Source organism: Ranitomeya imitator, chromosome 1 (assembly GCF_032444005.1).
Source record: "Ranitomeya imitator isolate aRanImi1 chromosome 1, aRanImi1.pri, whole genome shotgun sequence".
NCBI lineage: Eukaryota > Metazoa > Chordata > Amphibia > Anura > Dendrobatidae > Ranitomeya > Ranitomeya imitator.
The window spans coordinates 723,569,443-723,592,508 of NC_091282.1; the positions used below are offsets into that span (position 1 = coordinate 723,569,443).

At 42.1% G+C, this 23,066-nt stretch overlaps 1 protein-coding gene across 3 annotated transcripts in view; it reads left to right on the forward strand.

The window, feature by feature from the left end:
* The window catches only part of SPTBN5 (spectrin beta, non-erythrocytic 5), a 436,876-nt gene that overhangs the window by 221,137 nt on the left and 192,673 nt on the right, over positions 1 to 23,066 (forward strand). For all 3 annotated transcript variants that reach the window (XM_069732520.1, XM_069732522.1, XM_069732521.1), the window contains exons 32-34: positions 10,420 to 10,599; positions 13,364 to 13,567; positions 15,537 to 15,686. In XM_069732520.1, coding sequence (XP_069588621.1) covers positions 10,420 to 10,599; positions 13,364 to 13,567; positions 15,537 to 15,686 — 534 coding nt within the window. The remainder of the gene's footprint in view (positions 1 to 10,419; positions 10,600 to 13,363; positions 13,568 to 15,536; positions 15,687 to 23,066) is intronic.

The following is a 23,066-nucleotide window of genomic DNA, read 5'->3' on the forward strand; positions in this document are numbered from 1 at the left end:
AGTGATGGTAGGCTTGGAGTGGTTGGTGGAAGTAGGGGAAGTGGAAGTGGCAGACAATTGGAGGATTGGGTCAGAAACATTGGCAGAGGACACATTGGGGGAAGAGGACACATTAGGAGTGGAAAACAAGTTGGAAGGGATTGACACATTGGATGGGAAAGAACCAAGGGAAGGTGTGGACAAACTGGAAAAAAGACACATTCGGAGGTAAGGGTGGAGGGGGTGGTTAATGTTTTTTTAGCATTTTTATGTTTCCTGGACTTTGTTTTGTTGCTTCCTCAGCCTTTTGCTTCCTGTTGCTGCGTGTTGGGAGTGGAAGTCTGGGCTGCTGCATGGTAGAAGTGGAAGGCTGGGCAGCTGTACTCAGCTGCGTGGTTGAAGGGGAAGGCTGGTCTGCTGCACTCAGCTGCATGGTGTAGCTGGGTACTGTTGGAACAGTCCTAATGTCCAGCGGTGGTTGTGGTGGTGGTGGATAGTGCCACTGATGCTGTCCTGGAGCTTGTTGCCCTGTAGGGAAAGAACTTTGTGCCTGCTGCTGATATCGGGACCTCTGCATGGCCTCGGTATAAGCATCCTGACAGGCCTTCATCACATAGAGCTGAAGATCAGGACTAAGGTTTTCCGTCACGCCTCGTTCTATAGAGGAAAAATAATGTTGCGCTGGTCTATTGAGGTTGGCTTCCAGACGGTCAAGTCTGTGGAAGTCCTGGAAAAGTGTGTTCACCTGAGTGAACCCACTATTCAGTCTTTCTACATCCGCCTTCATCCCAGCCTGGAAGACCGAGCTTAAGTGAATAAACTCGGGCATGACTGACCTCTCACAGGCCCTCTGCCGCTGGCGAGCAGACCCAAGTAAAATAGTGGCAGAGGGCGGGAGAAGAGAAAACCAGATGGACCGGCTTCCTGTTCCCCAGCCTGTGAAGCCTGCCTGGTTGCTCCATCGCTGGTGGATGACTGGGATTGGGCCTGTTCATTGGCTGGCCGATGAGGGGCCACTCCAACAGAGGACAATCCAGGTTCTGTAGTGCTGCACCAGGTTCTGTGGAAAATAAATGAAAAACATTAGTAAAAAAATGAAAAGTTTAAATAATAGGAAGACAACACAAAAGATACTCACGTTCGCTGAGCTAGCGCAGGCCTCAGAAAAAAAAGCCACTGATGGTACTTATATTTTCTGACTTTTTGAGCAGCACAACTTCAAATCTGAATCTCCTCTCTCATGTCCTTATTGAAGCGATCCGTCATCGAAAGCCAACAAACTTTTATTCTCTTCACTGTGAAGGGGGAAGAAAAAAATTATTGTAAAAAAAACAACATTTACAGCAAAACCAATGCATAAAAGACCACATTGCAATACTTACGAAAATCCTTTCTGACTTGTGGCCTTGCATGGTCCCAATCATCCAACAGCGATCTGGTCACTTCTTCCCAGAGTCGTCGGATCAAGGCTGAGTCAGAATGATTCCTATGACGGATGTCCCACAATGCTGCTCGCTCTTTCACAGCTTGAATAAGGACATCGTTATCGATATCTGGATGTCCTTCCTCACGTTGTGGAACCTATAGATGAAATACAAAAGAAAAAAATTGTCAGTAAAACTGAAAACAAATTCAATTACAAGTCTGATAAAGGCTACTTACACCCCGTCTTCCCTCCTCAGCAACTTGAGGCCGACGACCCTGGGAAGTATCATTTCCACTAGATTGCTCCTGCTCTTCTGCACTGTCAGGTACCTGTAAAGAAAATACATGATTTAACACATGTCTAGTATTGACAGTCAATTCATACCAATCAGTAAATCAAATGTGATTACATAATCTGTGTCATGTCCACTTTCTGAAGCTTCAGTGGAGGACATGTTGGAAGAGCAGAACAATGGACACCAATACTTACATTACAGGCAGTAACCCAACAGCACAGCAGTCAGGCAGCACCAGGACGGCGGCAGCACCAGGATGGCAGCAGCACCAAGACCGGAGCAGCAAACAGTCTACAAGGAAAAGAAAACAATTAGTACAGAGTACACAGGACGGCAGCAACAGGACAGGAGCAGCAAACAGTCTACAAGGAACAGAAAAAAGTTAGTACAGAGTACAGACTGCAAAGAGAAACAGACATTTCCAAAGCTTCTATACTGGCATCCAGCAGCACCAGTACGGCAGCACCAGAAAGACGGTAGCAACAGGAAGGCGGCATCACCAGGACGATGGCAGCAGCACCAAGACCGGAGCAGCAAACAGTCTACAAGGAAAAGAAAAAATTAGTACAGATTATAGACTGGAAAGAGAAACAGACATTTTCAAAGCTTCTATACTTACATCCAGCAGCACCAGAAAGACGGCAGCACCAGGAAGGCTGTAGCAACAGGAAGTCAGCAGCACCAGGAAGGTTTCAGTAACAGGAAGTTGGCAACAACAGGAAGGTTTCAGTAACAGGACGGCAGCAACAGGACTAGAGCAGCAAACAGTCTACAATGAACAGAAAAAAAATAGTACAGAGTACAGACTGCAAAGACAAAAAGACATTTTCAAAGCTTCTATACTTACATCCAAAGTCTTGTCCTGAGTCTTGTGCCTCCATCCAGAGTCTTGAGAGTAATGGACTACCTGTCTCCAGACCCCCTTATACATCAGTGATTTTGTAGGTGTTGACATCATTTCCTTTCCTAGACATGATTAATGTGAAGTACGCATTGCGTATCAACACCGCCGCACACCACAAAACGACGCATGCGTAGGCATCCGCATGTCCCTATGTACACCATGTTAAAGATATGCACGCATGACGCATGCAGTTGTATGCGGATCATACGCAGCGCACAGAAACGCTAATGTGAACCCGGGCTAAGTTATGCCTCAAAGTGGCGGCCTACAGATATACTATACTTATGCCCATTTGCTTTCTGATTTATTTATTTTATTTAATTTTTTTTGCAGGTCTTAGATATTTTGCACTCAGAGGGCACATTTGTGATAGCTCCACTACTGAGCCACTGTACATGCCCCAAAACATGAAATGCTATTTTTAATGTGTAGTACAGGCTGAACAAGTGCTGTAAACGGGCCATAAACATTTCAATCTAATTTTGGTGCCTGAAGGTCACAAGCAACTGAAACTTGGAATCAAATTATATTTACTAACCTTCATATAAATATCGTACTGTGCATCTGTAGCCATCTACACAACCTAAGTAGTAAGAAATCAAAGTCCTGAAATTTTGGGATATGATTTTATACCAGTATTTCTGTCTTTTTAATCTAGAACTATTTTATTAGAAATATAAAATGTTCAAGTATAAAGAGTATGAGTGATATTAGTCTGCAGCAACTGTAATAGATAAGATATGGCCACAGTCAGGCAAAGTTTCAGTGTGGGATTGTTTCTATTAAAAACTACCACAGTCTTAGGCCGGCCTCACACTCAGCGTATAAAAATACGGTCCGTAATTTACGGCCGTAATATGTAGAAAAGTCCCCAAAATAGTGGTCCGTATCTCATCCGTAGGCAGGGTGTGTCAGCGTCATCTTCCAGATGTGCCTTTTCTGGGGTGGCTGGGGGCAGATGTTTTTAGCCGGGGGGGGGGAGGGGGCAATAACCATGGACCCTCTTTAGGCTATCAATATCTGCCCTCAGTCACTGGCTTTACCATTCTGGCGGAGAAAATTGCGCGGGAGCCCACGCCAATTTTTTCCGCGATTTAACCCTTTAAATTAATAGCTAGAGCGCCCAAATTTTGCACATACACACTACTAACATTAGTAGTGTGGAATATGCAAAAGAAAGGGATATGAGATGGTTTACTGTATGTAAACCATGTCTCATATCATGTCGGGTTTGGGAAGGAGATAGCAAAAGCCGGCAATTGAATTACCATCTTTTAAGCTATATAGCGCTGTATGAAATATTCATATATATACATATATGTGTCTCACTGACATATATATATATATATATATATATATATACCCCTATACTATGTGTAGACATTTATTTTAGCTATTCTATTCTAACCTGTCAGTGTGATTTTACTGTACACCGCACTGAATTGCCGGCTTTTCGCTAGAACACCGCTGCGTATTTCTCGCAAGTCACACTGTTGGTCCGTGTGTAATCCGTATTTTTCTGGCCCCTATAGACTTTCATTGGCATATTTTTTCCGCAATACGGTGACAAACGCAGCATGCTGTGATTTTCTACGGCCGTAGAACATAGTATAATACGGATCAGTAAAATACGGCTGATAGGAGCTGGGGCATAGAGAAGCATTGTACCGTATGCAATCCGTATTTTCAGTACCTCTCTTACGTCCGTAAAACATGCTAGTGTGAGGCCGGCCTTAGATATTTTGCTGTTTTGTAGCTTGTATTGCCTTCCATGGTATTGATGTTATCAATACCATGGATGGCAAGAAGAACAAACAAATCAATTTTGGAACAAATCAAGCCAAACATGTCGTTCAAAGCAAGAATCACCAAGCTATATGACTTGCCTACTTTGTCCAAATCAAACGTAAAGAGCAATTACTGGAGAAGGACATCATGGACAGAAGAATAGAAGGAACAAGGTGAAGAGGAAGACCAGCAACCCGGTGGCTTGATACTATCAAGATAACGGAGAAGACCCTGGTGCAACCAGGTTTGCACAAGATCAATCTTACTACAGATCGTTCGTCCATCAAGCTGAAGGCAGTTAATTAATAATACACTGTGTGCAGAATTATTAGGCAAGTTGTATTTTAGAGGTTTATTTTTATTATTGATCAACAACTATGTTCTCAATCAACCCAAAAGACTCATAAATATCAAAGCTTAATATTTTTGGAAGTTGGAGTGTTTTTTTTTATAGATTTGGCTATGTTAGCAGGATATCTGTTTGTGCAGGTAACTATTACTGTGCAGAATTATTAGGCAACTTAATAAAAACCAAATATATTCCCATCTCACTTGTTTATTTTCACTAGGTAAACCAATATAACTGCACAAAATTTAGAAATAAACATTTCTGACATGCAAAAACAAAACCCCCAAAAATTAGTGACAAATATAGCCACCTTTCTTTATGATGACACTTAACATCCTTCCATCCACAGATTCTGTCAGTTGCTTGATTTGTTTATGATCAACATTGCATGCAGCAGCCACCACAGACCCAGACACTGTTCCGGGAGGTGTACTGTTTTCCGTCCCTGTAGATCTCACATTTTATGAGGGACCACATGTTCTCTATGGGGTTCAGATCAGGTGAACAAGGGGGCCATGTCATTATTTTTTTCTTCTTTGAGACCTTTACTGGCCAGCCAAGCTGTGGAGTAGTTGGAGGCATGTGATGGATCATTGTCCTGCATGAAAATCATGTTCTTCTTGAACGATACCGACTTCTTCCTGTACCACTGCTTGAAGAAGTTGTCTTCCAGAAACTGGCAGTAGGTCTGGGAGTTGAGCTTCACTCCTTCCTCAATCCGAAAAGGTCCCACAAGTTCATCTTTGATGATACCAGCCCATACCAGTACCCCACCTCCACCTTGCTGGTGTTTGAGTTGGAGTGGAGCTCTCTGCCCTTTACTGATCCAGCCTCTGGCCCATCCATCTGGCCCATCAAACGTCACTCTCATTTTATCAGTCCATAACACCTTTGAAAAGTCAGTCTTAAGATATTTCTTGGCTTGGTCTTGACATTTTATCTTATGTTTCTTGTACAAAGGTGGTCGTTTTTCAGCCTTCCTTACCTTGGCCATGTCCCTGAGTATTGCACACCTTGTGCTTTTTGTTACTCCAGTAGCGTTGCAGCTCTGAAATATGGCAAAACTGGTAGCAAATGGCATCTTGGCAGCTTCAAGCTTGATTTTCCTGAATTCATGTACAGTTATTTTGTGCCTTTTTTGCCCAACACGCGTCTTGCGACCCTGTTGGTTATTTGCCATGAAACGCTTGATTGTTCGGTGATCACGCTTCAAAAGCTTGGCAATTTCATGCCTACTGCATCCCTCTGCAAGACATCTCACAATTTTGGACTTTTCAGAGCCCGTCAAATCTCTCTTCTGACCCATTTTGCTAAAGGAAAGGAAGTTGCCTAATAATTAAGCACACCTTATATAGGGTTTTGATGTCATTAGACAACACCCCTCCTCATTACAGAGATGCACGTCACCTGATGTACTTAATTGGTATTTGGCTCTCAAGCCTGAACAGCTTGGAGTAGGACAACATGTATAAAAAGTATCATGTGATCAATATACAACTTGCCTAATAATTCTGCACACAGTGTATTGTCTTCCATATAATTGATATACAGTGGGGCAAAAAAGTATTTAGTCAGTCAGCAATAGTGCAAGTTCCACCACTTAAAAAGATGAGAGGCGTCTGTAATTTACATCATAGGTAGACCTCAACTATGGGAGACAAACTGAGAAAAAAAAATCCAGAAAATCACGTTGTCTGTTTTTTTATCATTTTTTTTGCATATTATGGTGGAAAATAAGTATTTGGTCAGAAACAAACAATCAAGATTTCTGGCTCTCACAGACCTGTAACTTCTTCTTTAAGAGTCTCCTCTTTCCTCCACTCATTACCTATAGTAATGGCACCTGTTTAAACTTGTTATCAGTATAAAAAGACACCTGTGCACACCCTTAAACAGTCTGACTCCAAACTCCACTATGGTGAAGACCAAAGAGCTGTCAAAGGACACCAGAAACAAAATTGTAGCTCTGCACCAGGCTGGGAAGCCTGAATCTGCAATAGCCAACCAGCTTGGAGTGAAGAAATCAACAGTGGGAGCAATAATTAGAAAATGGAAGACATACAAGACCACTGATAATCTCCCTCGATCTGGGGCTCCACGCAAAATCCCACCCCGTGGGGTCAGAATGATCACAAGAACGGTGAGCAAAAATCCCAGAACCATGCGGGGGGACCTAGTGAATGAACTGCAGAGAGCTGGGACCAATGTAACAAGGCCTACCATAAGTAACACACTACGCCACCATGGACTCAGATCCTGCAGTGCCAGACGTGTCCCACTGCTTAAGCCAGTACATGTCCGGGCCCGTCTGAAGTTTGCTAGAGAGCATTTGGATGATCCAGAGGAGTTTTGGGAGAATGTCCTATGGTCTGATGAAACCAAACTGGAACTGTTTGTTAGAAACACAACTTGTCGTGTTTGGAGGAAAAAGAATACTGAGTTGCATCCATCAAACACCATACCTACTGTAAAGCATGGTGGTGGAAACATCATGCTTTGGGGCTGTTTCTCTGCAAAGGGGCCAGGACGACTGATCCGGGTACATGAAAGAATGAATGGGCCATGTATCGTGAGACTTTGAGTGCAAACCTCCTTCCATCAGCAAGGGCATTGAAGATGAAACGTGGCTGGGTCTTGCAACATGACAATGATCCAAAGCACACCGCCCGGCCAACGAAGAATTGGCTTCGTAAGAAGCATTTCAAGGTCCTGGAGTGGCCTAGCCAGTCTCCAGATCTCAACCCTATAGAAAACCTTTGGAGGGAGTTGAAAGTCCGTGTTGCCAAGCGAAAAGCCAAAAACATCACTGCTCTAGAGGAGATCTGCATGGAGGAATGGGCCAACATACCAACAACAGTGTGTGGCAACCTTGTGAAGACTTACAGAAAACGTTTGACCTCTGTCATTGCCAACAAAGGATATATTACAAAGTATTGAGATGAAATTTTGTTTCTGACCAAATACTTATTTTCCACCATAATATGCAAATAAAATAATAAAAAAACAGACAATGTGATTTTCTGGATTTTTTTTGTCTCAGTTTGTCTCCCATAGTTGAGGTCTACCTGTGATGTAAATTACAGACGCCTCTCATCTTTTTAAGTGGTGGAACTTGCACTATTGCTGACTGACTAAATACTTTTTTGCCCCACTGTATAAAGAGAGCCTGTTGGCTCTCCTGGCTTGTCTGTCTCAAAAACTTTAGAAAATAATTCAATTCTTCATCAAATACATTTTGCCATTCTTCTATTACTACTCCTGGAAATATATGGATAAACTGTCTGGGCAATCCTCTTGTTAATGAAGTAAGCCCTTACAAATAGTAATATTAATAAGTCTGTGTGAAATTGTTAATGAGTATGTGACCTTTCAGGAGTCTTCACGTTGTATCCCCTGTGGCTGAATATTAATAGAGCAGCGGCCTGAAAGGTGTGAGCAGAGAAACTATCAGCAGCATTAGTTGCAAAGGGTATCACAAAATAAAGATCCGTCCCTTTTTTATTTTTTGTTTGTTTCTGTTATTCTTTGGGACTATTTTGCTTGCACAAGAAATAAAATCATTTTAACACTTTTTGTGGACTGAAATTGTATTTGATGAGGTCATCAACACAATCTGTGACAGAAGAAAAACACTCAAAAGAAAAAACAAACAAAATGGGCACGTGCTTTACCCATAAAAACATAAGCTTTATTCCAGGAGCAATGCTTTTGCATCTCTACTCATGCAGTCCACAGGCATAACATGATTACTAATTCATACACATGTATACATGTCTATATTAGCCGATCAAATCAACTGTATCTCTGTATCTACAAATATATCAAAAATCTATTCAAACGCATATAGACAAGGAGTTTTAAATGTGAAAAAACAGGAAAGTAAAGTAATCATCTAATAACATGCAATAATATGTGTAACAATACACAAGACCATGCTAATAACTGAAGATTGACGGATATCTGGTGTTTAGTTTCAAGATCCAGTGAACCTCTTTGTTAAACGGCTTCTTTGGGAATTAAAAAAAAAGAAAGAAAGAAAATGTAATTAGAAACAAATTGATAAATAACTTTTTAATTAGCAAATCACACTTGTTTTATCTAGGGAGGTAATCACTGTAGTACATGAAAATGACTGGCAAATTGTGAAACTGCCAGAAACCTGTCCTACAATGTTAATTAGTGAGCTACCTGTGATTATATGCTGTTTTAGGTCAAAAGACAAGGAGGGACAGCAGTATGAGCAGCCTCTTTTTATGTCAGCACCACTGGTATCACCAGAATTACATGAGATAGACATGGTGGACAGCAATGTGTGAATACATTTCTTACCTCAGCACTCTTGGTATCTCCAGCATTAGATCAAATATACATGGAGGACAGCAGTGTGAATAGGCTCTTCTTACCTCAGCACCCCTGGTATCTCAAGTGTTAGATCAGATAAACATGGTGGACAGCAGTGTGTGCAGCCTTTTCTTACCTCAGCAGCCCCGGTATTTCCAGTATTAGATCAAATAGACCTGATAGACAGCAGTGTAAGCAGCCTCTTCTTACCTCAGCACCCCTGGTGTATCCAGTATTGAATCAGATAGACATGATAGACAGCAGTGTGAGCAGCCTCTTCTAACCTCAGCACCCCTGGTATCTCCAGTATTGGATCATATACACATGATGGACAGCAGTGTGTGCAGCCTCTTACTACCTCAGCACCCCTGGTATTTCCAGCATTGGATCAGATAGACCTGATAGACAGCAGTGTGAGCAACCTCTTCTTACCTCAGCACTCCCGGTATCGCCAGTATTAAATCATATACACATGGTAGACAGCAGTGTGAGCAGCCTCTTTTTACCTCAGCACCCATGGTATCTCCAAGTATTGGATCAGATAGGTATGGTGGACAGAAGTGTGTGCATACTTTTCTTACCTCAGCAGCCCCTGTATCTCCAGTATTAGAACAGATAAGCAAAGTAGATAGCGGGATCTTTCATAATATTGTTAAGAAATGTTTTGTCCTTAAGTTTGGAGATGTGAATGAGATTGATCTGGTTCAGCTCCTAGCACCCCCCACTATTCTACTTACTGATGGGACCATTGCAGAACAGCTGTATTACTTGGCCATTGCAGAACAGCTGTATTACTTAGCACAGCCACTAAATTGAAGGAATCTGTGTTTGGTGAACAAAGAATAAGAGGAGCAAGAGCCATGGCCAGTGACAACTTGGGCTGACAATGGCCGACCAGAAACACTGATGTTGGTGCCCACAATTCAGTTACATATTACAATATTACCTGATCCTCATTCACAAATTCACCTATTCTTCTATATAATAAGCTGGGAAATTTGTAAGATAATGGGCTGCTGCCTTTGTAAAAACTGCATTAAGTGTGCTGTGCCATGTAGTGCTCATGTAGGTAGGTGGGGGGGCCCATCGGGGGGTTCTTCTGTTCTCCTGTGGTCTAGTCCAAGTCTGGCCATGACCCTTGCAGACTGTTGATTGATTGTCAAAATTTGAACCCCTACAAGTCTGATGTTAAGATCCTATCCTTAGGATAATCTATCAATGTCAAAAACACTTTTGTTCTATTTTTTCAATATTTATTTTTCTATATTGGTAATTTACGTGTTTAATTTACTGATGAAAGCATTCGAATATATGATTTTACTTGAAATATTTTGCAGCTCCAAGAACTTGTTGATGCAGCTGATGGAGCCCTGTCTAGGTGTTCTGGGGAGCAAAATCTGAGGCTACAACAGATACAAAACGAAGTGGTGGAGAAATGGGAGCTGATGAAAACCAAAGTAGAGAAGAGGAGAACAGACCTGGAACTGGCCCGCAAGCTCTACCTTTTCCTGGCAGCCGTAAGTGTCTGAATATCTTGTACATAATCTGTAAGTGTACAGACCATGTTTCGCCATGCACATAAGATTAAACTCAGGTCAACCGCCCACATTCTGCAGGACCAGATGGCGGTCTAATGTTTATGGTGGCCTAAACCTTTGTGCCCTTGGAAATGTGTTTTTACGCATTGAAATAACCATGCATCCTCATCAAAATGTCCATGCTTACTGGGGGTTAGTAGAGTGGTCTGTAAGTAGATACTTGAGAAGACAGCCCCAGTTGACTGATCAGCTGGTCCCATGGGTCTACCTTCTCATCCCTGCCATTCAGCTGTTCCTGCTGGGGAATGCCACATCTGGCTATATATTTCCATTACATTGGAAAAGTGTCATCCACATAATGCAGATCTGGATCGAAGGAGTACAGCTCTAGGATGCTCGCTCCAACAGGAAATATGGACAGGGGTTGTCTTCCTCTTAATCCCCCTTTAAGTCAATAAATATGTTAACCCTTGAGCACTGCTTTCTAATTCGAGAACATTTATCTCCTGGATAAATACCAAGTCAGTACTGGCTGTATAATTTTGCTTTTAGGATGAGTTTCTGTTTGTGAATCACATGTAGATGGAGGAGGAACACTAGCTGGCTGTGAATCATAGATAAATATAATCTGGAGCTGAGCTGTGGATCTGTCACCGAGCCTCCTTATATGAACATTAGACAGCGTCTCTGTTGTTACTCCGTAGGTTGCAGGCTAGATCACGCCTTCATAGTCACGTGGCCCTTGGGATGATGGTCGAGATCGAAACATCTCTAGTTTCTGCAAAATCAAGGGTATAGTTTTAGAGCTCTGCTCTGTCCACTATTGTTTATTAGTAAACATACATTATATTGTCACTTAGTTCTATAGGTATAGTGGGCAAGTGGCATAAATAGTCATAGGAACAGGGTGTGGAAAGGCTCAGGGCTTAGTAAAACTGCTCCATAAATGAGCATTTTGGGGGTGTTGTGGAGTTCGGAGCTTAAGGGTAAGTTCACACAGGGCGTTTTTGCTGTGTGTTTTTTTTCTGCTGCAAAACCTGGTCATCTTGAAGTGTTTTGCCGCGTTTTTGGTGCGTTTTTTTTTTCATGCGTTTTTTTCTCTTTCTGCATGCCAATAAAGTTGAGTGCACACAGATAAAAAAAACAACTTCCTGTAGATAGGTAGAATGAATAGATAGATTAATAGAAAAGATAGATTGATAGAATAGACAGAGATAGGTAGAATAGATAGATTGATAGAATAGATAGATTGATAGAATAGATAGATTGATAGAATAGATAGACTAGATCAATACATTACCTGCGGTATCCTCTTCCCTGGCATTTTCCCACGGTCCAGAGGTTACCTCAGGTCAGGCAGTGAGGGAGCGCAGGCTCAGTGATGTCACCGCTAGTTACTGAGCCTGCGCCCGCTCCATCTCATTTATTCCCCAGTCGCTTACAGTCAGGAGCATATGACAACGTGTTACACACTGTAATGTCGGACCCCCCATTCAAGTGAATGGGGATCGGGTCCAGTCTGCTCGATGACAGGCTGCATGTACGCACCATGAAGCCTGCCATCTAGATGTAGCAGAGCCGAGTGTGACGTCACATCCAGCTCTCCATGACTTTTCTGCAGCAAATACGCTCCAAGAAAAGTCAACCTTGCATATTTGCAGCGTTTTTCACCATCCATTCAAGTCAATGGGTGAAAAACGCTGAAAGAAGTGACATGCTCTATGTAAAAAAAAAAAAACACTGCAATGCACAAAATACTGATCACACAAAAACCCAATGTGTGTGCATGAGATTTCTGAAATCTCATATGCTTTGCTGGTATTGTAAAAAAGCAGCTGAAAATTAGCATAAAAAACGCAGCAAAAACGCCCTGTGTGAACTTACCCTTAAGGGTAACCATCGTTTTTTTCTTTCATAATTCAATAGTAAATGTGAATATAACAAACTTTGTAATATGTGTTATTAGAGAAATCTACTTTACCCTCCTGGACTGATCTTTCATTCTTCAAATTCTCATTTCTTGGGTAAAATTTGTGTTCAATGAATACAGACTTTCCCATTATTGAGATAGGAGATGGCAGCTGGTGCTCATAAAGTTCTATGGAACTTGCAGCATATCTATGTCCAGCTCCTCCCTCCTCCATAGAATTTTACAAGGACCAATTGTTATCTCCTTTGTTAGTAATAGGATAATCTTTCTTAACCGAACACAGATTTTACCCATGAATTGAGAGTGAAAATTCAGTCCACGAGGAGAAAGAAGCAGATTGTTCTGATAAGATATTTTACAAGGTTATTTATTTTCACCTATACTATTGATTTAGGAAATAAAAATGAAAACAACGGCCTCTCTTTAAATTCAGTGTCATTATTGGTAGGTATGATCTGTTTCCATATTGTTCTCTTATAGAAGCTGCTATCATTTCTGTCTTTAGATCCTTTTTTAGAAGGTTCACTAGATAAGTGCGAGCTGTCCACTGTTGTACGTTTTGGTACCACTGGAGCCACATTGTCTATGGAATTGGACCTGACATGTCACTATCCACAAGGAGAAACCTTACCCCTTAGATCCCAACCTTCATAGACTCCTCTAAGAGAAAAGTCTGGCAAGCTACAGCCATCTGTGAATCCAGGGATCAATGGTTGCTGTAGAATAGTATCCATGATGGCTTGTTCAGTTATGTTTCAGCAATACTGTGAACTATCAATGTATCAGAGCTGTAACTAATATTTTTCTGTACAGGTGCGTGACTACTTCTCGTGGGCTGCAGAAATAACCCGTGAGATGAATGTTGAGGAGACAATAAGGGGAGTTCTAGCAAGTAGCGAGAGACTGAATGCCCACCAAGACCTGAAGCAGAATATGGACGCCCATCAAGAAACGTATAATAAGACAGTCGCTATTGGACAATCCCTACTACAGGAGGGAAAAATACCTGAAGAGCAGGTGATAGAGATATAAGCACCAAATGTATCAATGCTATAAAGGCACAATAATCTGATTTCATGTCTTATTATATGTGAACTGTACATTGTATTCTAGTTTTTATTTTTAATGGATGTTTATAAACATCAAGATGCATATACATTCTGATTTAAAGAGCAGCTGTTAGACACCTTTTAGTGGGTATCATTAAAATGTTATGGCATATCGATGGTATATTACGATTATTTAAAGGGGTTGTCCTGTCAAAACCAATAAGTCTGCAGTCACACAGAGTGACTGCAGAATTATGAACCCCCCCCCCCAGCTCACGACTTGTGCACTGCGGGCCAGGGATTCGCCGGTTTTAGTCCCGGGAACGGAGGGTATGTATGACTCCAAAGTAAATAATGCGCACTGAGTGATCTTTAATAGATTATTCTGTCCACATAGGCTGCCATAGTTCACAATAGTACAATTAACAGAGGACGATCCACCACCGAAAACCGCAATGTTGTGCTATGCACAAAAGATCATTTCACCTGATGAACGATTGTTTTCATCAAGTAATTGGCAGCCTTTTACACTGCAAGATAATCATTATATGAGCGGTTTAAAGAATTATTGTTGACAATGATCATTCAGTGTAAATGGAGCAGTCTGGGTGCAAAGGGTTTTTTGTCACATTTTATTCTGCGCAGACTTTTCACAAACCTATAGTTTTTCTGATGTTTTAGCAAAGTGAATGAGTATCCCTAAGTGTCCTGCACATTCTGCTGATTTATGACTTGGAGATTTAAAGGGAATCTGTCAGCAGTTTTTGTTTTGCTATGTAAGTTGAAGACAGCATGCTGTAGGGGTTAAAACACAGATTTTGATGCCTCTCCTATAAAAGCTCTGAGGTTTTGTTTGCTTACAATGATTGTTTTAGCACCAGGAGCTTATCTTTGCTGAGACTAGCTGGTCATTTGAGTCCTGGTCTTACATGTCCCCACCTGTGATAAGCATCTCACTGTCTATGGACTTTGTACACGGAGAGCCTGGTGTGGGCGGGGTTCGCTTTCTCAGCTCTGCTTAATGCTAAATCTTAAAGCTCTGATAGTGTCAGAACAGCTGCATCCAGCAATCTAAGTGATACATCGTTGGATTCAGCTTCTCTTTGCCTACATCATGCTACTCTCAGATGAGGTAGCAAAAACCTGCTCAGATTCCCTTTAAATATGCATCATGTCAATTGTTTCAGCGATTTTGCTGAAGATTTAATTCATACTAATGAGTGGGGAAAAATGTGCATAAAAAACACATAAAAGTTGCATCTAAACCACACATATTTTACTGTGCCAAAAGATGCAGAAATGGTGCAAAAATGTTTGCACAAATACTTAACATGTGCACATACTCTAAGAGCATGCCAGTATAGCAGAATTCTCAGCTATCCAATTAACAAGTCCTTTCATGCACTGCTATCATTGTCACTAGAATACCCCTTTAATTAGTGCTGCAGTCTCCATTGTTTGGCTCATATAGGCCCTGGCAGATGTGCTCCAATCAATCAGAAGGCAGTAGCATATCCTGGTGTTATGCCATCGATCAGCTCTTTTGACTTGTTTCTTTTAGCAAAGACTTGTTAAAAAAAAAATGTAAATTCAGAATTTTGCTTGATGTCCACATTGTACTATTGCTCTGTTATCCCTCCTGCAAATGTATGAATTACTTGGAAATACAAGTACTACAACTGATGTGTAAGGAGAGCCATCAGGTACTCTATAACACAATTATCATATATTTCCCAATGAATAGAATTCTATTTATATTGGAGGCGCTTTCAAAAGATACTAGGAGTAATATGGCACAGACCATATCAACAGACGACAAAACATATAATCTTGAGGTCACTTGGATACTTGAGTTTTTCCGCCAATACAAGCTTGTAGACATTAGAAGTCCTCGTTTTTTTACTGAGTTAATTGTTAATTCATATTTATTGTTTTAGCTTCGAGAAAAACTTCAGGCCCTTGTTGAAGAAAACAAGAAACTTTATCTGCACTGGGAAATGAAGCGAAAATTATTGGAGCAGGTACACCAGGAGCAAGTTTTCTACCGGGACATTGATAATGTGGAGAAGATCCTAAATGCCCAGGAGGTTAGTGAGGAGCTTATATATATATATATATATATATATATATATATATATATATATATATATATTTCATCCAACAAGAGGTGCAACATCTCTATACTTTATATATTGTCTTACTTCATTTTATTGTTATGACTAGAGTTCAAACAAGACTTGCAGGACCCTGGTCCATCTTCCACGTTGGTAGTCCATGGCCTCCAGAATAGAGTCATCCTACTTGCCAGTGTCCCTGCAGCATGTTCTGTTTAGTAGGCCCAGCTTGATGTCGTCATTGCGGCATAATACATGAATGGCGTTGCACTGGGCCTAGTAATTAGGAGAATTGTTAGGGATGCCAGCAGGTTGGATGAAATTTGGATTTGCAGGGCTCTTTTCATACGGCAAAGGATGTGGACAACAGACCAAGATCCTGGGAAAGCTCAATGCTATTTATGATGTATCCCTGTGCTTCTCGAAGTGTGAACTGTCTACAGTCATTGGGAAGGCAGTTTTAATAGAAGCAATTATTTGATGCGAAGGCAATTATAGGATTGCACCAATCTATGGCTGGGCAACACAACTGACTTTTTTTTTGCATGCTTTATTGTTCAACTCCCTGTAGACTGCTGTGTCAGTCAGCAGCTTTCTCACAGAGAACACAAAAGCGCTCAGCTATTGCTAAATTATTATTTTTTTAATCAATATTTTCTTTACAATACAATCTCACGTAACGTGTTACTTCTGGATCACGTCCCTAACACTGATGCCATCTCTGATTTCTGAATGCTGCCCATGCCTGCAGAACAGTACCAGATGTATAAAAGTGTCACTTGTGATCATCCTGCTGATAGATATGATTGACATGAATGTTTGCATGAGGAATTGCACTAGCCGGTGACTTTTAAGTCTGCTCTGATTAGTACCTATTAATAGGAATTGGCCTGGCTGTCCCTTTGTTGTGTCTGCTGCCTGTCTAAATGTTATAGTGACTGTGAAGTGAATAAGGAATAAATGACTTGCTGCATTCACTATTGTGTGGTGTATATGTGTATATATATATATATATATATATATATATATATTATATACTGTATATAGTATAAAATATACAATTATATTTTAATAATATAGAATATATAAATATATATGTACAGTCATGTCTGAAAGTGTTGGCACTGTTAAAATTGTTACGGAAAATGAAGTATTTCTCCCAGAAAATTATTGCAATTACACACGTTTTGCTATTCAAATGTTTATTTAGTTTATGTGTATTGGAACAACACAAAATAGAGAAAAAATGCAAATTGGACATAATTTCACAAAAAAAATTCAAAAATGAGCCAGAAAAAATTGTTGACACCCTCAAATTAATATTTGGTTGCACACCCTCTGTAATAAATAACTGCAATCAGTCACTTTCTATAACCATCAAAAAGCTTCTTACACGTCTCATCTGGAATTTTGGACCGCTCTTCTTTTGAAAACTCATATTTGAATGGGCACCTTCTCCCAACAGCAATTTTAAGATCTTTCCACAGGTGTTCTATGAGATTTAGATCCAGACTTAATGCTGACCACTTCAGAACTCTCCGGTGTTTTGTTTCCATCCATTTCAGGTAGCTTCTTAAAGTATGTCTGGGGTCACTGTCTTGCTGGAAGACCCTCTGTATGACCCAAGACATTAGGCACTACATTGTAACCCAATATCCTTTGGTAATCTTCAGATTTCATGATGCCTTGCACATAGTCAAGACACCCAGTGCCAGAGGCAGCAAGACAACCCCAAAACATCTTTGAACCTCCACTATATTTGACTGTAGGTACTGTGTACTTTTCTTTGTAAGCCTCATTCCATTTTTGGTAAACACTAGAATGATGTGCTTAACCAAAAAGTTCCATCTTGGTCTCATCTGTCCACATTTTGGCAATCTTGGTTGTCACGCCGACCTTTTTAGAAAACACCAGTGATTGTCTTACCGCTGTCTCTAACACCATGTCCTCCCTCTATCTGAAACTAAACCTGTCAAAAACTGAACTCCTCGTGTTTTCTCCCTCCACTAACCTACCTTTGCCTGACATTGCCATCTCCATGTGCGGTTCCACCATTACTCCAAAGCAACATGCCCGCTGCCTTGGGGTCATCCTTGATTCTGACCTTTCATTCACCCCCCACATCCGATCACTGGCTCGCTCTTCTTACCTGCATCTCAAAAACATTTCTAGAATTCGCCCTTTTCTTTCGACTCTGTAAAAACTCTTACTCTTTCACTCATTCATTCTCGTCTGGACTATTGTAACTCTACTAATCGGCCTCCCTCTTACCAAACTTTCCCCGCTCCAATCTGTCCTGAATGCTGCTGCCAGGATCATATTCCTCACCAACCGTTACACCGATGCCTCTACCTAGTGCCAGTCATTACACTGGCTACCCATCCACTCCAGAATCCAGTACAAAACTACTACCCTCATCCACAAAGCACTCCATGGCTCAGCACCACCCTACATCTCCTCTCTGGTCTCAGTCTACCACCCTACCCGTGCCCTCCGCTCCGCTAATGACCTCAGGTTAGCATCCTCAATAATCAGAACCTCCCACTCCCGTCTCCAAGACTTTACACGTGCTGCGCCGATTCTTTGGAATGCACTACCTAGGTTAATACGATTAATCCCCAATCCCCACAGTTTTAAGCGTACCCTAAAAACTCATTTGTTCAGACTGGCCTACCGCCTCAATGCATTAACCTAACGATCCCTGTGTGGCCTATTTAAAAAAAAAAAAAAATCAGGTTCCTCGCATTATGTTCTCATTCACTTTATGCAGTTAATAGCCCTCTGTGTCATTACTGCTACAAACTTAGGCAATTAACTGGTTCATGCAGCTTTACATGAACACCCGAGCCTTACACTATGGCCGGTCCGAATAACTAAAGCAATTGTTACCATCCACCTCTCGTGTCTCCCCTTTTCCTCATAGTTTGTAAGCTTGCGAGCAGGGCCCTCATTCCTCCTGGTATCTGTTTTGAACTGTATTTCTGTTATGCTGTAATGTCTATTGTCTGTACAATACCCCTCTATAATTTGTAAAGCGCTGCGGAATATGTTGGCGCTATATAAATAAAAATTATTATTATTATTATTATTATAATCTACTGTGTAGCTTTTTATGTCTCATTGTCAGCAATGGGGTTCTCCTTGATCTTCTGCCATAGGGTTTAATTTAATTCTAATGTTGATGGATAATTTACACTGACACTGCACCCTGACCCCGCAGGACAGTTTGAATTTCTTTGGAACTTGATTGGGGCTGCTTAACCACCACCCGGAATATCCAGTGTTGCAACCTTTCATCAATTTTTCTCTGCCATCCACATCCAGGGAGATTAGCTACAGTGCCATGGGTTGTAAACTTCTACATTATATACCATCTCTGGTATATAACATCAAGATCTCTGGAGATGGACTTGTAACCTTGGAATTGTTGATATTGTTCAACAATTTTGGTTCTCAAGTCCTCAGACAAGTTCTCTTCTTTCTGGTCCTCATGCTTAGTGTGGTACACACAGACAAGCAAGGCAAAGATTGAGTCAACTTCTCCCCTTTTTTTCTGGTTTCAGGTATGATTTTCATATTGCCCATACCTGTTACTTGCCACAGGTGAGTTTGAATGAGCATCACATGCTTGAAATGCAGTTCTTTTCCGAGAATTTTGGAAAGGTGCCAACAATTTTGGCAGGACTATTTTGGGGGTTTTGTGTGAAATGATGTCCAATTTGCCTTTTGTTCTCTGTTTTTTGTGTGTTCCAATACACACAAAGAAAATAAGCATGTGTATAACAAAGCATGTGCAATTGCAAGGGTGCCAACACTTTTGGCCATCTCTCTCTCTATGTGTGTGTAAATATGTGGGTATGTGTACAGTGTACATAAATATTTATGTGTATGTATGTGCATATATATGTATGTGTATGTTTTGAGGCAGTGACCGGTGTTATATGCGAGGGTAGCTGTGTGTCTCCCAGGATGCGCACAGAAGCGTATAGAGGCTGCGGGAGTGCATTGGAGTCAACGGTATAGCTGTGATTGCAATGCAAAATTAAAGTAAGTGTTGGTCTTGGGCAAACTATTTGTCCAAGGCAGATTTAGAAAAATCTGCCATGGGCTTTTATTTTTTAAATGGACTACACAATGGTAGTGGGGCATTCCATTTCCCAGCCGGGTTTTCCATGTGGCCTACAGCCACAGGTTCTTTGTAAAAACTCCTGCAGCAGAGGGTTGAGTGTGTTAATTTTGGTTTTGTAACCTGTGTGACGCAAAACAGAGACAAGTGGAGCCAACAGGCCTGGCACCCCTCAGCGTACACGGCAGTGCAGTCGCCTATGGCAACCGGTCCCGGTGCAGACTATCTTGTTTCCCGGCTGTGATCCAGAGGATACCGTATGCTGTTTATGTTGTGAGCTTTGGACAAACTATGTTTACTTTGAACTTTCCTGGGTCACTGCCTGTCTGTCACACTGCACCAACCCCGCTGCATTATATATGGTGGAGAATGCGGGCAGTGTGAACTGAAGAATATCCCAAAGCGTGTCTGCATATCAGTGATTAAGCCTGCAACGCTACAGCTCAAGTCTGTTGACAAAATGGAGGAGCTATTGAAGCAATTGGTCATCATGCAGCAGCAGCAGCTGCAGTTTCAGTGCCAACAACAAGAGCAGTGGCAGCAGGAGCAGCAGCTATGGCAGCAGGAGCTGTAGCAATGGCAGCAGGGGTTGCAGCAGACAAGTAACATGTTGATACAGCAGATTGCGGCTTTGCAAGAGACATCCACACCAGAGACCACGTTCTGTTCGGTGGCGCAGTACAAAGTCTGGTCAGCGCTAAGGAAGATGGGTCCTGAGGATGACATGGAGGCCTTCCTCACTGTCTTCGAATCCACTGCAGAGCGGGAGAGCTTGCTGATGACCCAGTGGGCTAAAGTGGTGGCCCTCTTCCTGACGGGAGATGCCCAGAAGGCCTACCTGGACCTCAGTATGGACGATGCACTGGACTATGAGAAGCTGAAAGGTGAGATCCTTGCCCGACTGGGAGTTAATACCTATGTGCGGGCTCAGTGGGTGTACCAGTGGTCCTTTGCAGAGTCTTGTCCCGCCGGGTCTCAGGCATATGACTTATTGCTGCTGGTAAAAAAAGGCTCCAACCTGAGACCTTAACCCAAATTCCAGATAGTAGAGAGGGTGGTGGTCAGCCGGCTGGTGAGGGCTCGTCCAGCGGCCATATAGTGTTGGGTGGGGCAACGGAACCGGGCACTCTGGACCAGGTGGTGGGACTGACTGAGCGGTATATGGCCACTCAGGACATTATACGGGACACTGCTCCACTTCGGCTGTCACATCGGGCACCAGGAGCCGGGGAAAAGTTCATGACCCTCTGCTGGGGCCAATCAGGACTGAGTCCATACTAAGGGAGTATCCCGCAAGAGTGACAACAGACCCATTTCCCCGAAATTGGCCCCAAGGTCTAGTCGTGCCGCAGCTATCAAGTGTTGGCGGTGCCAAAGGCCCAGACATATGGCTGCCAACTGCCCCCTGAGAGCTGAACCCATTGACTGCAGGTATACTCGCCTTGTGTCCAGCCAGTCTGCACCGTTTCTACAGGCACTGCCGGCAGCGAACCCCAACTGTGCTAGGTACTCGTTAACGGGTGCCAGACGGAGGCTCTCTTGGACTTCATCCATCTCTACACCACTATGGCGTGCTGCTATCTATGGTCCCCTGATGAGCCCTGATATTAGGAGGGGGCGAAATGTGTAGGGACGAAGGACACTGGGACAAAGGAGGTTACTTTAACCAGATAACCAGATAAGTGACCCATTGTGGTCTCTATTTCAACATGCTGTTTATTGTTTATGAATGATCTCTGAGATTACCCTCTGATTATAGTACATGTGTTTGAGGCAATGTATTGTGGTATTGTTTTGCCTATATTGAGCACAGGTGCACTTTATCCTTAGTTGTGATATGGCTGTGGAGAGGGAAAAGTGATATTTATTTTGGAGGCCACTCTAATGAGAGAAGTGTGATATTGTGGTCTTGATATCTGAATTGCTGTGAATCACGTATGACCTCTGAAACTACCCTATGATATCATAAATTTTTGAATTAATATATTGTGGTATCACACTGTTCGCACTGAGCTCAGAGGCACCTAAAAATTACCCAAGCTATGGTACAGCTCTAAAGACATCTGATAAAGGGGATTGATATGTATTAGTATCAACCCTATTGTTGTTCTCCTTTATTAGAGAATACAAGATAATTTTCTCAGAGATAAAAGTGGTTTTGTGTGCATGTTTGGGGTCTGTTTGGGTACTGATAGTAATTAGGGCACTATAGGGAATAAAAGGTCAGCCGACGTTGAGTGGGGGAGTCATATCGAAATTTAGGGTGCCAACCTCCACTGTTAGGAAGGTGAACAGCTTACTAGGAACCCATTAGGGTCAGTATAGGACTGTGGAACTACACTTTAAACTGTCCCATTCCCTGTAATATATTCCCTTACCCTAAAGGCCCGAGAGGTGTTGATATTTTGTATTTTTTATATAAAAAAATCTTTTTGGAGTTTTTTAATCTAGTATTATTAAAAGTTAATTTTTAAAGGGTTGTTTTTCATTTTGGATGATGAATTTAAGTATACCCAATCTTTATTCGTTGTGGTTTATGACTCCTTTTATGTCCAAGGTGACCAAGGAGCTATGCAAGCTGCTCCGGATCAAACAACTACGCACGTCGGTGTACCACCCACAAACTGACGGGTTAGTTGAGAGATTTCACAAGACCCTCAAAGCAATACTGAGAAAGGTTGTCGCCAAGGTTGGGTGGGATTGGGACATGTTATTGTCCTATCTGATGTTCGCTATCCGGGAGGTACCTCAGGCATCCACAGGTTTTTCACTGTTTGAGATATTGTATGGCAGGCATCCAAGGGGGCTGCTTGATGTAGTTAAGGAGATGTGGAAACAGGAGCCAACTCTGCATCAGAGTGTGATCGAGTACGTGGCGAGCATGCAGGACCGGATTGCGGCCGTCAGGCCCATAGTCAAGGAGCATCCGTTGGATGCCCAGGCCGCACAGAGCTGCGCATATAATAAGAGAGCCATGGTCAGGACCTTTAAAGAAGGGGACCGGGTGTTGGTTCTAGTGCCCACCCCAGAGAGTAAGCTCATGGCCTAGTGACAATGGTCATATGAGATACGGGGAAAGGTGGGAGAAGTGAATTATAGGGTTTACCAACCTCGAAAAAGGATACCCGAGCAACTATATCATGTTAACCTGCTAAAAGCCTGGAAGGACCAGGAATGTTTGGTCACGGAGGCGACTCCAGTCGTACCACCTGGGATCCCTCTGGTAC